A 17,991-nucleotide genomic window follows, 5' to 3' on the forward strand; every position below is an offset into this window, starting at 1 on the left:
TGACGTAGTTTGTAGGCGGCCAATTTCTGTCTATTGTGTTTATCTTGAGCTCTCCACAGTTGTGTCGTGAATGGATACAACATGACCGTTTAAGATTATTACACCTCTTTTGGACATGGACTGGAACACATCTTAAAGATTAGTTCAGCTCGGCTCAAATGTGAAAATGAACAAAGGGTGGCTCGAGCTCGAGAGTGATCCAGGTAAAGACAACTCGACAAACAACACAGCTAACGTCACCCATCGTTAGCTTCCACATACATCCAGATGGACAGGTTAGCTTTCCAAGCAGCTTGACTTATTAAGCGTAGAAAGCAACTTGAATCCAATACAAGATTGAAACACGGTTAACACGAATATGTATGTCTATTGTCAACTGTTGAGCAAGTTGATGGAGCGAGTAACCAAAGGCAAAATATGAGGAGGATTACCGTTATTAGCTAAAATAATAACGTTAAACTCGTCAATCATGCGGTTTTCTGGTGTGCTCTATGTTATTTAACCATAAATAAAACATTTGATGATTTCAGGACTCTTCACTTTGCTGGTTGAAGATTTTGGTGAGTAACGATTGCACTTTTAAAATAGCTAAATCCTGTCCTGGGGGCTAATAAAGCCAATTAAAATGTATATTGTATTGTGTATTCTGTAGGTATCAAAGGTGTTCAAGTAGAGGAAATATATGATCTTCAAAGCAAATGCCAAAGGTACGTCATTTGTAACCAACACATGTCTGTTTGGTGAACAATAGTTGCGAGTAAATCAATAATGAAACTCTGGCAGATAAATCAGGTAATCCCATCCAAGCTTGTATCTGAATATAGTGTTCGTGTTCTTACGCCCTGTTGAACTGTAGAATCAACACATGAACAGTGTTTGACATGATTTTATTTTTTAGCCCCGTCTATGGCTTCATCTTCTTGTTCAAGTGGATTGAGGAACGTCGATCCAGGAGGAAAGTAAACACTTTGGTGGATGAGACTTCTGTCATTGACGAGGAAATTGTAAATGATATGTTCTTTGCTCATCAGGTAAGTGTTTGGCTTTGGCAGTTATTGTAGTTATTGATTAGTATTTTGATCACTGAGCAACTGATCTGTTTTTGAAGTCATAAAGCCTTTAGCTGAGCATGAGCTGTCATGCTATCAGTATTAGATTAGATTAGATGTTCTTTATTGTCACCGAAGGGAAATACATTGTTTTCATTAGTACTGTCCATAATGTAAATACGGTGGTCCTGAGCAACTTTCATTCATCGCCAATAATCATAAACAAACATTTAACATCACATTAGGCAACAATTGTTTTAGTATTTAAGTCGTTACTTTTTCATTCAATTTGCAAAACCGTGGCATTCGTACCTTATCTGGCCTCAAAGTCATTTGTGAAAGTTATTTGATTATTAGCCACAAGAAATTATGAAAAGCCATAAAATTGTGGTACTTCTAACCATTACATTTTTTTGTGTTTTCCTATAATGTAATATATGTTGCAAAATGTGTACATTCATATCTAAAATTGAATGAAATAGTTCTGAAAATGTTTTGTCCTAATTGTAAGAAACCGTGCTGCTAAAAAAGAAGCTTGAATACAAATATATATGAAACCAAAGATCAAACTATTCAGTGTTAATGAAAGGACAGATAGTGCTGATATATATATATATATGTGTGTGTGTGTGTGTGTGTGTGTGTGTGTGTGTGTGTGTGTGTATGTATGTATGTAAAAATACAGAGATTATTCAACCATACAAAGTAGAAGTCATAAGATATTTTTCTGCTTCCAGCACTTATAAATCATGTCTTGTAATGATGCCATATTCTAACTCTGACTTGTGTTTATGCTGTCATTTATGTATCTAGCTTATACCAAATTCATGTGCCACCCACGCTTTGTTGAGTGTGCTTCTGAACTGCAGTGGCGTTGAGCTCGGCACCACCCTTAGTCGCATGAAGGCTTTCACTAAAGGCTTTAGTCCAGAGGTAAGATGTTTCTCACACTCACTCATGTATCTGTGTTGTGTTAAGTGTAATTTAATCGTGTGCTTTATATTTACATTTTTATTTAAAAATCAGTCCTCAGATTTGCTTTTCCTTCAGATGTTACAGTCTAAGAAATCCTAGGAAGTTGATAAAAACTAAATAGGTGCTGGGTGGAAACGCATTAAATATAAAGAACAGACAATGGAAAAAAAAAAAGCCCCCCAAGAGCATTTACAACTAGTTTTTGTAGCTCAAGCCTAATTTTAAATCAGGAGTTTTTCATTTGTATCAACAGTCTCTCTTTCTCTCTGCATTAAAATGCAAAATACACACTATATATATATATATATATATATATATATATATATATATTCATATTCATATTCATATTCATTCTCTCTCCCTCCTGCTCACCCACTGTCATGTTTACATTTTATGTATTTTTCAGAGTAAAGGTTACGCAATAGGAAATGCCCCAGAGCTGGCCAGAGCACATAACAGCCACGCCAGGTAGGTTACAGTCAGTGGTTCCTTTTTAACAATTTCACATCTCTTTGAAAAATGAATCCTATTTGATTGGTCGACGACACTGTGAGAGATGTCCGGCTTTGTACATTCATCAGTTTCTAAAGCTCTCTTTCCGTGTTTCTATGGAGACCGGAGCCCAGGCACCTGCCGGAGAAACAGAATGGGATCAGTGCAGTGCGAACTATGGAGGCCTTCCACTTTGTGAGCTATGTGCCCATCAAAGACCGCCTCTTTGAGCTCGACGGACTCAAGGCTTACCCCATTGACCACGGTATGAGAAACACAGTCCTGTTCTTTTCACACTGATTTGTAGCATTTTGGCTGGCATCAAAGCACTAAAGGGTTGCATAAAGGCTGAGCATATGTCGACAAGAGGTTTGTATTGAATTCAAGAGTTCACCTATTGTTATTTATGTTTTATCATTGTTAGAAGCAGCTTTTATCCAGTGTGTGCCCTGAAATCTGGCCTCATTCATATTGTTATGGGATTCCTTGTCATGACAAATTTGCTATGAATTGCATTAACGCATAAATAAAGTATAATATTTGACTGTTTTTCAGGGCCTTGGGGTGAGGAGGAGGAATGGACCGATAAAGCTCGGCGGGTGATCATGGAGAGGATCGGACTGGCCACTGCCGGGTGAGTCCTGAACCAGTTAGCTCACGCAGCGATAATTCACCTCCTTCTTCTTCTTCTCACGCTGTTGCTCTGCTCTTTCTCAGTGAGCCGTACCATGACATTCGCTTCAACCTCATGGCAGTGGTGCCTGACCGCAGGATGAAGTACGAGTCCAAACTGGAAATTCTAAAGAGGAATCGACAGACTGTTCTGGAGGGTCTACAGAAGGTCAGGAACTACTAGATATTTCCTCACCCGAAATAGAATACAAATAGATGAATTGTTGTGACCTTTGCTGCAGCATGTCATAGTTGACACTTGTTTTGATGTCCTCATGAGGTATTGCTTATAATTGTTTATGCTAAGCCTCTTTTATAGTATGAGATATAAGATAACGTGATGGGGACGATATTCAGCCGAGCAGGATCTCCTCAGTGACGTCTACTGACATTGGTGAATATGTTGTAAAATATCTTTTGTATGTTGTCATGCCTTCAGATGATCCGGCTCACTCAGCCCGAGCTTGTCCACGACAAGAAGCAGCAGGAGTCTTCCTCCGTTGATGATAACACCACTACGATCAAGAAAGAGGCAGATGCGGAGCCAGTTACATCCGTAACAGGTACTTAAGTTGGCTTTATTTCCCCGGCCTTTGTTCAAATACATCTTGTAAACATTCTACTGAAATACACCGACTCTCACATTCGATTCAGTGGACGAGTCAGGAGATCAGTCCAAGGATGCCCCTAGCCCCTCAGGAAACGCTAAGGTCATGGGCAAACCACCAGTCCCCACAGGAGGAGGTCCCCAGCAAGTCACCACTCCCAACCCCATCGTTCCGCGGCTGCCTGCCTTCCTGGACAACCACAACTATGCCAAGTCTCCAATGCAGGTAAGAGCAGAAGTAAAGGTCCTGGCTAGTCTGTGTGTTCTGCAGTTTCTTCACCAATTTTGGCCTGAACGGATCTTTGTCCGAGGATTTGGTTGTATTGTACAAAATGCAATCCCACTATACTGTTAACTAAAAGCCTCTTTGTATGATGTTTTTCTCTGTTCCTGTTGTTGAAGCAGCTTAAATTTAAAGTCATGTTAGTTGCTGCAGAAAAAAGGATGATGTGGAGTTTTACAAAAGATTCTCTGATTAACAGGAAGAGGAGGATCTTGCTGCTAGAGTTGGACGCTCTCGAGGGGCAGGGCCGGCCAAACCCCAATACTCTGAGGATGAAGATGAGGATGAGGAGGAGGAGGAGGAGGAAGTCACTGGTTCTGCAGGCACATCCAACAGGTTAGCATTGTAATGAATATATAGGTGTGTTTTATTTCTATGTTTATGACCTGACTGAAAGAAGCTAAAGCTCTTTAGATTCTTTCGAATCTTTTTAGATTTTGCTCTTGTTTTTGAATTTGTCGTCATTTAGGTTTAGACGGAAGGCAAGTCTGCGATCACGACCAGGGCGGACAGGGACTGGAATGGAGAGCCAGATTGCCCTCACTGTATTGGCTGAGAAACTGAAGAAGGAAGCCCAAAAGAAAGATGCCCTAAATACACCCCTTTCTGTACGCACAGAAGGGCGCACAGGAGGTATTTGCATCACATCTGCTTCACAGCCCTCCCCCACACCCAGCAACGAAAGCACCGACACGGCCTCTGAGATTGGCAGCGCCTTCAACTCCCCGCTACGCTCCCCCGCACGCTCCCAGGCTGCCACGCGGCCATCCAGTCCAGTGGCATCCCATCTGTCTCGTGTGCTGTTTGGAGAAGATGAGATGCTCAGGCTAGACTCCAGACATAACCGCGCCGTAAGAGAACTGGGTCCCTCTGTCAGCGCAGCCTTGTTGCACCTGCAGGAGGATGGAGTCATCTATGCTCTCCCTCCATCTGGTGAGTGCAAGAGGTCCTTACTATAGTCCGTGTTATATACAAAGGTGATTTTAAAAGTCTCTGTTGAAGCGAGCATTTTAGTCTATCCCTTGATAACAGTCAGAGAATATTAATCATCATAGACAATGGGTGTAAACAGGACCTTTAATCAGAATAGCATACAGTATTTTTATTAATGGATTGTCTGAGTCTAGCTTATTTTCATAGATTGCTACTTTATCTCTCCTCTGTATCGGTAGATTTGGCTGCTGATGGCACAAAGCGGCCTTGCACTCTCGAGAAGATAAAAGACAACGAAAAAGCCGACCTCTCGGCAGCAGAAAAGGAAGCCGTGAATGAGGGAGACGAGGGACCGTCCGTGGAGATGAAACAAGAGGAGAGGAAAGATGGAGCAGAGGTGAAGCCTAGCAAGGAAAAGTCCAATGCTACGGAAACTACGGCAGACAGCAAGCCCCCTGGGGAGAAGTACTCTCCCAAAGTAAGTCCAAGGATTTCCTCGCGTTATAACTGTAATATGTACCTTGCTATTTTTATCAGCCTGCCAATATGTTTTTTTGACATCACATTAGTCTCACATTTCTTCCTTGTGCTGCCAATACGGAAGTTGTTTATAAAGCTGTATACTATAAAGGTATATTAAACAACAAACACACTGAGCGGTTCATCTTTTTCCGTCTCTTGAAGGAGCTGCTTGCACTGCTCAAGTGTGTGGAGGCCGACATTGCCAATTATGAGGTGTATCTAAAGGAGGAAGTAGAAAAGAGAAAGAAATACAAAGTAGGTTTTGTTTACCTGGAACCAATCCAATTTTTGGTGAGTGAGACATTGTTTGTGTTGGCTTTTAATCAAAAATGTGTTTTCATTTGATCAGATCGATGATCAGAGGAGGACCCATAATTACGATGAGTTCATCTGCACCTTTATATCAATGCTGGCCCAAGAAGGTAAATCTCTCTCTCTTTACTCTTTCCATTAGAAAATGCATTTAAACCTTTTAAAGTTCCACTTATATTCCTGGGTTCTTTGTGGTGGATCATTAGTGCCCAAATGTTTCATACCTCTCCATTCACATCACATCATATTTATGTGATATTGTTGTAAAACACATACAGGGCCACCTTTTTCCTCTTTACCAGCTTAACACACAAAATACAACAGGCATTTGTATGCATGTCCCTCCTAAAAAGTAGAAATAAAAGACTAAAAATAAATACCATTTTATCCACCACACATTTGCACAATCCTAGTTACATGCTAAAATTTCTTGTTGTTGTTGTAATTTCTTTGCTCCTTCACTCACTCTGACTGGGTATCTTCTTCAGGCATGTTGGCCAGCCTTGTGGAGCAAAACATCTCCGTGCGTCGCCGTCAGGGAGTGAGCATCGGCCGGTTGCACAAACAGAGGAAGCCCGATCGCAGGAAACGCTCCCGACCGTACAAAGCCAAGCGCCAGTAACTTCAAACAATCACGACTTCTGTAAGAAACCAAGCAATCACCACAGAGAAAATGAAATGAATGCAATCCTGAACCTCTGTTTCAACGGCAGTCTAGGGTTGTATTTTAGTCTGAGCCTCCTCTCCTTCATGAAATCGACCATGTGTTTGGTTAGTTCTTATCATTTATGTATATATGTACTACCATTTTAGTCTCAATGTAAATTTTCTTCTTTCTTGTGCCACTGCTATTGACTGTTTGTAAATATGAAAAAAGGCATGTGCCCAATGGTGTGTTGAATGCTTTTTTTTTTATCTGGCAAAGCATTCATTATTATTGAAAGACCTCCTCTACAGTCTTATGGTTAGTTTAGTATGTCAATAAATATTCAATTTGGTAACAATAAGTTGATATTTTCTCAACTGCATCCCTTACCCATGTTTTTATGGTGCCAATGAAGTATTGAGTGTTCTGACAAAAGAAGGTGTTTTATTCCTCCATAGCATTTCAGTTATAATCTCTTCACTGTTGGTAATTCACCTTGTAACATAAAAAAAAACATCTTTTAATCACACTCTTGAATGTTTTTTCAACAAAGGGTCTCTTGCTGTGTATGAATATCTTTTTGAGGTCCGGCAAATGAAAAACACGCTGTTATTTTTGTTATTTTTGTACTTGAAATGGATCTCAAAGTGAGTGAATATTAAGTTGGATGTGTGATCTTGTCTGTTTTTGTACATATGTAACTGTTAATTGGCTCATCACTGAGTTCAGTTGTTCTGTGTGCTTGCCGATTCATACTACAATAAAGTCAATAAAATGTCTTGCTATAATCAAGATTTCACTCTTTTTTTTTTAATGGTGGGTCTAGAATGGTTGATCCAGGATTACAGTATTTTATATTTTTGTAGGATTCCCTCTCATAGTACAACAACATGTTTACCAATGTTGTTAATGTGGTTACAAATCTTAGTAGGTAAACAAGATTAGGTTTATTAGATCTAAGTGTTTTATTGTAGTGACAGTTGGTGTACACTAGGGAGAGCAATCCTTCAGGAGCGAGTGGGACCATCTCAGAATCATCTCCTCACTATGCTGTAAAGAGAGATGGTTCACAATAAGATGGACTGCATAGGGACTGTTGTGGCAATATGGCTGTGGTATATTTTGTATTCTTAGTGTGTTTGTACTGGTGTTATTTTCTAATAATTATTATATATTTTCCAGAACAATTTCACTTTTTTTCTTCCAACAGTATTTTTTTGTTTTATTTGTAGTAAAATACTGTAGACCTATAGTTCATTTTTTTCGGAATGAAATAACATCTTCACATCAACCAAATTAGTAAACAGTCTTGTCACATATAACATAATTTACCATTAGTCAAAACCATCAAACTTAACATGAATTTTTGATTCTCTCTTGCCATGAAGTTTATTTTATTTTCCATCTGACACTGTCAGGCTTTACCACACGTTTGAGCACTAATATGATCAGAGTGGTCGAGTACACATTAGAAGATACCCCTCACCCACACAGTTGTACATGCTGTAGTGTTATGTCACCACTGTTTGCCTGTGATTTGGTTTAGAGACAGACCAAGATCTGTGGGTTTAGGAATATTAGATCTGCAACTAGCAGAAATTTTCATTATGAATTAATCAATTTTCACTTTTCTCAATTAGTTGTTTATTCAATTCGTTGAAACTACATCAGATAATGATTTTTTTGGTAAATGGCCACCATTTTTAGAATTTCCCAAAGCCCTAGCTGCTGATCAAGAGTCCAAACAGCAAAAAGTATTTCGTTAAAAATTGTAAAAGACCAGAAAATTAGCAGTATATTCAAAAGCTGGAACCAAGATGTATTGGCCTCTTTGCTTAAATTACTTATATGATTATCCCAATCGATTATCAAGATAGTTGCTGACTAATTGTCCAATACATTAGGCGATTAATAGTCTTAGCTTTACATCATTTTGTAATTAAATAATGAGTAAGCACAAATAATTTGTAGTGTACTGTGGACCTCTTTCAGGCTCACAGGAACATAAATGCAAAATATGGACAAACATAACATTTCAAACAAATCATGTGTGATGTTGCTGGTCATTTAGGTTTATGGTCTGTGAGGGACAGACGTGGATTAAATCAGGGAGGTCCCAGTGGTCTCCAGTCAGAGGGCTCAGAGCTATTTGCGTGGTTACTTGAGATAACCGAGCGTCGTGAACGCGCACGTACGAGCCACTCGAGTTCCCACCCATTGCGTCAGCGCGCTCCCTCACCCTCTCCGTCAGCGCGCGTGCTCCGTGCGGGATGCTGAATTGTAGGTGATGATGGCGGAAGGGGAGCAGCGCTGAGTTTCATCTGAGTTTTTACCACAGCTGTAGAACCACCTACAACATCGTTTCTCTCCGTCGAGACCTATCCCGAGGCGATGGGGAACGAGGCCAGCATGGAAGGGGAGGGACAGGCGGGACAGCCCGGCCCCGCCGTCCCTGCAGCGGGGGCTCCGGCTTCCATTTCAGCACCACCGGACTCTGGACAGCTCATCAAGCCGAGCAATGGAGCGCCAGCCGGAGGAAGTGGGGCTGGACCCGGGCCGGGGATTAACAGGTAGCCGCTATAGCTAGGACGCTTCTCCGCCAAACTGTGGAGAGAAACCGGGGAAGGCTACACGGCAGCGTGGCGTGTAGGCTACGGTACATCTGTACGATGTGGAGCGTAGATAGCCTTTAGGATCAACCGACTGCGTGGAGATAGACCTGAATGGGTGCTTAATTATTTATTTCAATATCCCTGTCAACACAATTCACCACCCCGTTTGAGACCCATTTCTGCTTCTTGACAGCACCACCCTTTTTACTCAACGTCTATTTGGGTCGAAGTCACATTTCGTAACGCAATGCTTTCGATGTAGAATCAATAGTACGTGAATACAGCTTTGAAACGCTTCAGTGGGGATTTCTACGCCCGTTTTCGCGGTGTCTGTCCTCGGGCATCAGCAGCTAAGTAACATGAATGAATGAGCGACATTTTCCTCCTCATAGTGAGGCACTGCCAAGTAAATATGAATACTTCGGAATGGGTCTCGCAGATATTAATGTCCCTCCTATAGCTTCAGGTGATAAATAAATTAGAAAATGTAAATGATGCAAAGTGCAGCTGCATCTCATGTTGAATGGCTCTCTCGGTTCCATTACGGGTTGATTTCCTGAACATGCCTCGACATGAAAACCGGCAAATGAAAAGTCATTCTAATAAATCACCTTCCTGCTGGTGTGGATTGTTGTATATGGGGACAATGCTGCCGTCAGACGGCGTCACATGTGAGCGCAGGACCGTAACGCATATGTGCCATATAGCTGCCTCACTCATCACATCTCAAACCAAATCAATATGCAGCCAGTGGGAATTGTTTTCCACCACTATACCACTACACCACTACACAGCACAGAAAAAGAGGTAATTTCTTCAGGGAGAGTGGTGTTGCATCTCACCATAAAAAACAAAAATCCAGACACTGAGCCCAGACACATGAACAGTTATGGTAGCCTTACATAACAGTATTATATTATTTTTGGCATGTTGCATATGAAAACTCGATTGTTGTGCTATTAGAAGGCAAAATAATCAGATACATATATTAGCCTTTACCTAAATCCAGCCCAGATCATTAGTGTTTAACCACATGTATAGCCTGTAGGCCTCGGTCTGTGTGTGGGAGGGATTACCCTTCCAACTAGATCTGATATTGCCTTAAGTACACAGTTCAACAGTTGCAAACCTGAATACGCACATGCAGAGGCACAGCTGTGTCTTGGACGTGTCACACCTGCTTACAGTCTCTCTGTACTTGCCATTTTAGCTTACCAACCAAGAAGATGTATATGGTCATTCATGATTCATTCAATTCTAAAATTCAAGCCGGTTCTTTGAAAAGTCTGTCTTGCCTGATTCACGTCATTACACACAATGATTGTAAGGTGTAGTGTGGAGCTGTATGTACGTGTTCTGCCACTGTAACTAGAACATGGTATAGGCCTACCTCTTACCATATTTATATGTTTTATATTGACTGTGGGGCAGGTTTAACGGCTCCTATGTAACCTTGTGATTCTTTCATATCTAGTTTTCTCTCTGCTATCCACCGTGATGTGTCTCATAATGGGATGTAGAGTGCTGAGAGAGAGAGAGAGAGAGAGAGAGGAGAGAGAGAGAGAGAGAGAGGAGAGAGAGAGAGAGAGAGAGAGAGAGAGAGAGAGAGAGAGAGAGAGTATATCATATGGCTGATTAAAATGGGTTTCTTAAGATCAGGGCCCCCACATTCAGTCTGAATCTTCCCTTAAAATACTCTTCCACAAAGAAGTTGTGAGAGTGTAAGAAACAAAGAGACAGTGGCTGTGTTGAGACTGTAGATAGGAGAATTTCATCCTAATTAAAATGAGTTGCAGCATTTTATGAATTTGCCAATTAATATAAATGGGCACATAATATACTAAACATAAATTCATTGCTGTCAAAGAGCTAAGTCTGAGCCCAGGAATCCATGTAGCTATGGGAGTCACCCTTCATCTCCACAAAGCACCACAATAGTTCTTTTCGGCATTTACCAGAACAGCTATAACTAAGTGCACAGTCATCCTGACTTGATGACCATAACTGAGAAGCCTTGGCAATTGTAAAAAAGACTTCCTTGTGTTGAACGCGTGGTCCAGATATGTTCTGTGTTTGCAACAATGTTCATCTCACTGTTTTCTGTCTAACAACCACATTAGTGAAGGGCTGCACTTGTTCCTTCATGTAAGAGCATATGTTATGAGGTGCTGAGAGCTACTTGACTCAGTCTTTTCAAACTATGTAAATCATTAAGCAATGTAAATCCAAATAAATCAAAAGTCCATTACAAACCTGAACAAAGCTATATTCATAAAACCCATGAACACGATGGATACGGTCATGTTCTTCTGAGACAAAGTGTGCACACAGTATGCCCTCATAATTAATTTACCTTCATGAAAGCACTGTTCACTGTGCAGCTGACACACACCAAAGGGTTATCACAACTCAAACAAATAATACAAAAGCCGTTCTTATTATTATTTATAACATATAACAGCCATAGGCTTGAGACAATGAATGGCTACCTCTGAGTCATTGACGGTGTAGCATTGTTGTCCAAAATGTGACGTTACTCTTTAATTTAAACACCTGTGAATTATTATCTCTGCCACGAGTAGTAGATAAGTAGTAGTGCACTACTGTGTCCTTCCATTCTGCTGCAGCAAACTGAATAATATTTTGGGTGGCCAGTTGTAGCTGCATGCGTGTACATTATATGTAGGTGGTTAAGCTGACTAAACCAGTACAACATATTCTCCTCAGTACGTTGCATTATCTCAGACTGTACGGCCCATTGCAAATATACTGTGACTAAACTACGGCTAAGCTGAACTCTGCTCAACTTTCATTTACCACTCTGCGTATTTTGGCAGAACCAACACTGTGTTTGGTGAGTTAGAGGCAGACACATTGGTGCACCTAACCCCAGTTTGAGACACAGAGCTAAGCAAATTATTTTCTCGAAAATACATACCCGACAATCTTTAAAAACACTTACCACTGTTCTGAATGTATTTAGAACTCCTCAAAGACTCTTTCAATCCTCCGGATGAAAAACACATGTTGTCTGCTGCATGATAAAAAAGATCTTTGACTCGTTTCTCAAGTTGCGACTAATTCAGGCCAAATAATACAAATTACATATTTACTCTTTTTGTAAATCACAATCAAAATATGAATTCGTTATTCTGTATGAAAATGCAAAGAGATCAGAAAGAGACATCAATATAGCAATGTAAAAGGAAGGTATTCATTCTGGCTACCATCTCTATTTTGACTATTTTAACTCAGGAAACAGATTAAAAATCTTTCTTTAGGTGCAGCGGACACAATATTTTTTATTCAGATGGTTTGAAAACTCTCTGAAGTTTGTGGAAATACCTTCAGAACAGCGGTTAGTGTTGTTAAGCGACCTTCTGTGTTTTTAAAAGATCACCAGGTATATATTTTTATGAAATCAAATGCTTAGCTCCGTTACTTGAATATATCGGCAATACACACAAGGCATTAAGTGGGGCTATAGTGCAGCCTGCCATTCATCTGAATGACACTCAAACAATAACCATAAAACAAGGCATAGCCGTAACACACACTGCATTGTTTGAAGGCCACTTGTTGTGATTTTGATGTAGTCGGCTTCATCTGACAAGAGTTTTCTAATGTGACGCACTGCAGGTGGGGGATTTCAAATTTCAGCACTACAGCTCCTGCAAATACATTTGACCAGCATGACGGGGACGACAGTGTCTCTGCAGGAATCTCTCCCTCGTCCATGTCTCGACTGCTCATCAATTATGTTTTGAGGGCCTAGCAAGCTTGCCTGATACTAAATGATGGAACGGCTGCAAATAATGGATATAAGAAGCGCCATGGCCTGTAACACTGCTACCTCTGTCAGAGACTGTAATAATTAGTTCCATGAATAGTGTAACAGCCCTGACGTGGGTCGATTTGTCACAGCCTCTGACACAGGTTTGGCTAATTGAAAAACAACAAAAAATCATTACATTTGTGTCTTTTTCATTTAGTGGGAATGCAGCACAAAGTAACTCTTTGCTGCTAACAACATCAACCAAAACTGCTTCTTTAAAAGGATGCATTTGTCATCATTTGTGACAGACATCTCTTGAATGTCCTCTTTGTCCTACTTTCACCCTAGCAGCTGATAAAAAGCACTTGAACACATTAAACCTCTTGTCCAACAAGCAAGGTGTCCAGCAGCCGCAGCATGACACAGTTAAATCCGGCTGAAATCTGAAATTAAAAAGTTGAAAGTATTTCCTTCTGGGAAAAAAATCATTATCGCGTTCCATTTTACTTCCAAAAAGTCAGTAGTCGCTGACATTCCTGAAACCTTTGTGAAGACAGAAGAGTTGTTTAATTTATGCTACGCTTGCCTTTAACATGCTTTTGGCCATCATGAAAGAATTGTGCATTCAAACATGTTAAAGTGTGATGTATCCACTCTCTCTTTGGTTTGACCTTTAAATATTACTAAATGGACGACACACGATAGGTTTCACTGAGAAGCCCGAGGTAACTACTTTCATTTCCAGTGGACAGAGGAATAATCAATGAGAAACATATAGAATCTCCATTAAAGAGACACTGATATAGATATTCTGTGTCGGGCTGAAATTAAGTACCCGTCTTATTTTCTACTGTTCCAAGCTACATATTTGACACGTTAGATGTCAGTGTGAGGTCATTTTATTTTAAATTGGAAAGAGACTAGATGTTAATTGTTCTGTTAACCCTTTCGAAGTAATGTAATGAGTCGGCACCTTGTTCCAGTTAATACTTTGATTTATGCTCTGGTGGTGCAACACTGCTGGAGGAAGCTGGGTAAACGGGCACACAGTTGGCTGCTGAGATGTTACTGAACTTACCTTTGATTCGATGTGTCCTCATTCTGGATTCAAATTGAAAATGGATTTGAAGATTACATTTTGACCAAAGTTGATGAGTCAGGAACCAGAGAGGCTCTGATGCTTCCACACATTCGTGGGTATTTTACAAAAGAGGGAATAATTAGTTTCTGTTATTGATTAAAGCTGCCATTCATACATTTTCTTTAATTACCCAATCGTTAGTATTTCGATCTGTTTGATGGATTATCCTAGAACTACTTTCTCTGGTTTGAGACACTCTGCGTACTCTGCCAAACATGGCGTCCACTTTGTGCTCGTTGCAACACAACTCAGGTATATACGCTATCTTTTAAAGGAAAACGTTTCACATACATTTATTCATAAGATAAGATTGATACGACTCTTCTCATCTAAATCGCTGCAAGACAGAGAATAAGCTTATCTCCCAAAATGTTACTAAAATGAACTATTCCTTCAAGTGACACTGGGATATTGTTTTGCAGGAAGCTCCCATTACAAAAGAATGGCAGCTCACAACCCCTTCACTATTTGTGATAAAGTAAGCAATTTGTACCGGTTTAGACACAAATCCTCAAGTTGTTCTCAGTGGACTCCCATTATGGATGAGAATATCTAAAGGAATCTTTTGAAAAGGTGTCTCTTTTTGCCCGAGGCTTTGCATAAATCACAAGAGACTCCACATGGGTATCTTTGCCATTCAAGTGATGATTATTATGTGAAACTGCCTTCTGTCTTGTGAGAACACCGAGAGGATTTAGACTGCACTTGTCCACTCTGTGTATCAGTGGTCAGTAGCTTTAACAATATCCTCAAAAGTCCAATTTAGCCTCGAACAGAGTGAGAGCGGTGGTCAGCCCACTGGCAGGATTGTGTTTAATTTCAAATGTTACAGTCCAGTGATGGTTTGAAAAGTGCAGGTTTTTCCTGATGGGCTCAGGACGGTGAACACAGGACTCCTGAGGGGGAGTGGAACAAGGTCGGAGTAGTGCAGCAGCTCAATTTATGGGCTAGGACTCATATATGCTAACATGCTCTATTTTCTTTCTTTCTTTCCTCCCTTTATTTCCACCGTTCTCTCACTGAGAGCTGCTGCTGAGTCTTTGAAGATGACGGGCATGACAAAACAAGGTCTAAGTTGTTATGACAGAGGAAATCCTCCATTCCTATTTAACTATTGACACCAATCCCTGAGGGCCGGAATGAGCAAGAAAACCAAAAGTTTACAATGCTGTTGTCTGATACACTGCATTTGTTCCACCCTAAACACGTCACTGAGGCCAGAACAGAACAGCTTCAAAGAGTGAAAACCAGCCACAAAGAGCCCTTCACAGAAACCGATCGAGGCAATATAAAATATTCAACATATGCCTCTCTGTTGGCCAAGGTTTTGAGTAGTCTGATATCACACTATGAACAACAATAACATCTTTTAATGGCATGTGGACCATGTGCATCTCACAGCTGAAGGCTTCCAAAATATACCACTCAAGCAAAAGAACAGCTCCATCTTGAAATTGAGCAGAGATCACTGGTATAAAACCAGTGTGTGACAAATTGTTTCTGCTGGGAGGCAAATGTTGTCAGCGTTAACTACAGAGAAATGTGTATTACCAATTGCCATCCACCTCTGTGTTCTCTTTATCATCTCTATCAGACCACCTCCGTCAGACCCGGGACCTAAAGCAGGAGTCCAGAGTGGTCACGGGACAGGGGACAGGTTGGCCTCCCACGAAACCCGACAGCATGCTGCGCCTCAAGGAGAGCAGGGCCAGGGTCATGTGGCCAGGAAGAGTCTGCATGTGGATGTGGGAAGCAGCAGGACTGGGAGGTCCCCCTCTGTGTCCCCGGACCGAGGCAGTGTCCCCACGTCCCCTTACTCTGTGCCACAAATTGCACCCATGCCCAGCAGCAAACTGTGCCCCGTCTGCAAAACCACCGACCTGATGGGCACCGGGGACGACAAGCCTAACTTCAACACCTGCACACAGTGCTGCTCCATGGTGTGCACCCAGTGTGGCTTCAACCCCAACCCTCATCTCACAGAGGTAAGCAGTGCGTTTTTAACAATACCAGTGTTGTACTTTCATGATAGGGACATTTTTCTATTTTCCCCCAGTTCCGTAGTAGTTTACTCAACAACCAACCTAATACATACATATAGTAGACATGGTATGTATGGGAAGTCACCACTGTCACTCTGCCCTTAATTACAAAACCGGTCAACATCTGCCATTGTGCATTCACACGGAAAACTAAAACATCTAAAACACAGAATGGCAGATTAGAACTCCTCAAGACAAAAAAGCTGTCGTACAATCGACTGCACAAACAGATTCAGAATGAATTCAAGCATACAGTATTATAGACTGCCTGAAGGCTAAAGAGAAGAGAGGCAGTCGGGTCGCTGTGTGACGTTTACTTACCAAGCACATGCTTTTTTGAATGAATCGCACAATAAAATGTAAATATTTTACAAACCTATCCACAGACAACAGGGATATTCTTCAAAGTCTTCAAAGTGATCAGGCTTAAAAATCCTTCTTCAGAATAGGATGAACCGTCTTTGTCCCTTTAGGTATATTTAGTAAACACGATTTCCCCAGTGTGGAGCTATACGTATGGAATCATATATGCATATTGACGGCTGTTTCATTCTTGTAGTTTCTGTACAACAGCTCTACCTATTCATAGCATCCATAGCGGGTGGTGGTGAGGGAGGTGGTATATGTGAATACCAGTGTATCAGTGCATACCATATATATGCAGCGTCTTCATAAAGCATATCAACAGGAATACGTTTAAACATTTTGATCAAAGTGGGTGATTCAGGTACTTCATTTTGGTTTTCTTTGTCCTGTGGTAATTATTTCTCATTGACATTTGTGAGTCATGTCGTTGACGACTACTATTGTAGTCAAGTTGGCTGCAGGCTGGATTTCACCAACTGAAACTGCGCAAGGATGTAAATTAGATGCGCGGCTGATTGAGTGCTGTGAACTTCCTAATTCTGGCCATTGTTCGCCTTGATTGATGAAGTGTTTAATGATTAATGGGCTCATGATCTTTCATCCCCAAAGACCTGCTAATCACACAATTCTCTGCCCAGTAACATATTGGTCACTTCCTATTAGCTGTAAGGAAATCGTAGGCCCTTATCTTGAGCAAGTGCTACGTTCTTTTACAGCTGATGTTCATAGTTAATGCACACAGCACTTGAACAAAGCTCTATCCATCCTTTGTGACGGGCTCTAGCGAGCATCCAAATCATGCCCATGAGCCTCTCCCAAACAAAGCTTTTTATAACACCGCTGAACCTCTCCCCATCATTCACGATCATTCATGTGCATCTAAACAGTCATCATTCTTAACAGGTAGCTGAGAAAGCCTATTGCATTCATCCTAAATTAAATCACTTGCCTAATTTAAATTAGTCTATGCTTCGCTGTTACTGTGAGTCAAGTGTGGCTGTGTCATCTGTCACAAAGTTTCACATCAACTCCAGTGAGTCATGTTGCAAATTGCAGCCAAGATGCGATGTCAGTTAAGCTGGCCTGCAGAGCAACTGTAGGCTGAATAAATAGGATTCAGGGAGTAAATGTTTCGTTTTTTAACTGTAGATGCATGCATGCAAACGTTGAATACGCTCTTGCATGAGCGCATATTTGTGTGTGTAAGAAGGCAGACTCTGCAAAAGATGGAAAGAGGAAGTAGTGGGAGGTGGAAGGACTAGAAAGAAATGCGTGGACCAAAATGGAGACAGACAGAAAAGAATAGATCATGGCAGGAAGTGAAGGAGAGCATGGCAGCAAAGAGAACCACGGAGGTGGATGTTATGGGTACTTTTTAGCTCAGCCTTGGTGAGCTTGTCAGATGCTGACAAGGAGAGAGACTCTGAGGGAAAGCGCTCAGCCTCTGGAGACCTGGAAATTTACCCCCTTAACCTACTTAGCATGGATTGGGCTTTTGCCTCACTGCAGCAGATCTAACACAGCCTTATCACTCATCAGTGAAATTGATGATGGCCACGTAGTT

At 41.1% G+C, this 17,991-nt stretch overlaps 2 protein-coding genes across 4 annotated transcripts in view; both read left to right on the top strand.

Moving 5' to 3' along the window:
* Position 1: 1 nt before the first annotated feature.
* bap1 (BRCA1 associated deubiquitinase 1) lies at positions 2–7,279 on the top strand. Its single transcript, XM_031847007.1, has 17 exons — positions 2–203; positions 531–560; positions 653–707; positions 899–1,031; positions 1,863–1,982; positions 2,431–2,492; positions 2,639–2,781; positions 3,072–3,150; positions 3,234–3,357; positions 3,628–3,751; positions 3,843–4,021; positions 4,278–4,414; positions 4,548–5,011; positions 5,251–5,489; positions 5,696–5,788; positions 5,883–5,955; positions 6,334–7,279. The coding sequence occupies exons 1-17, from the start codon at positions 167–169 to the stop codon at positions 6,465–6,467; spliced, it is 2,226 nt and encodes a 741-aa protein (XP_031702867.1). The 5' UTR covers positions 2–166; the 3' UTR covers positions 6,468–7,279.
* A 1,432-nt stretch (positions 7,280–8,711) lies between these two features.
* The window catches only part of bsnb (bassoon (presynaptic cytomatrix protein) b), a 58,659-nt gene continuing 49,379 nt past the window's right edge, over positions 8,712–17,991 (top strand). For all 3 annotated transcript variants that reach the window (XM_031854565.1, XM_031854473.1, XM_031854656.1), the window contains exons 1-2: positions 8,712–9,061; positions 15,614–16,004. In XM_031854565.1, coding sequence (XP_031710425.1) covers positions 8,883–9,061; positions 15,614–16,004 — 570 coding nt within the window. In that variant the 5' untranslated portion in view covers positions 8,712–8,882. The remainder of the gene's footprint in view (positions 9,062–15,613; positions 16,005–17,991) is intronic.

This window comes from Anarrhichthys ocellatus, unplaced genomic scaffold (assembly GCF_004355925.1).
Source record: "Anarrhichthys ocellatus isolate YVR2014 unplaced genomic scaffold, GSC_Weel_1.0 scaffold1, whole genome shotgun sequence".
In the NCBI taxonomy this organism is placed as follows: domain Eukaryota; kingdom Metazoa; phylum Chordata; class Actinopteri; order Perciformes; family Anarhichadidae; genus Anarrhichthys; species Anarrhichthys ocellatus.

Bases quoted from the DNA above. Each gene is read 5' to 3' on its own strand.
- bap1 (XM_031847007.1), top strand. From the start codon at position 167: ATGAACAAAGGGTGGCTCGAGCTCGAGAGTGATCCAG. The intron at 204-530 runs GTAAAGACAACT...TGATGATTTCAG, and splicing joins CGAGCTCGAGAGTGATCCAG to GACTCTTCACTTTGCTGGTT. The intron at 5,789-5,882 runs GTAGGTTTTGTT...TCATTTGATCAG, and splicing joins AAAAGAGAAAGAAATACAAA to ATCGATGATCAGAGGAGGAC.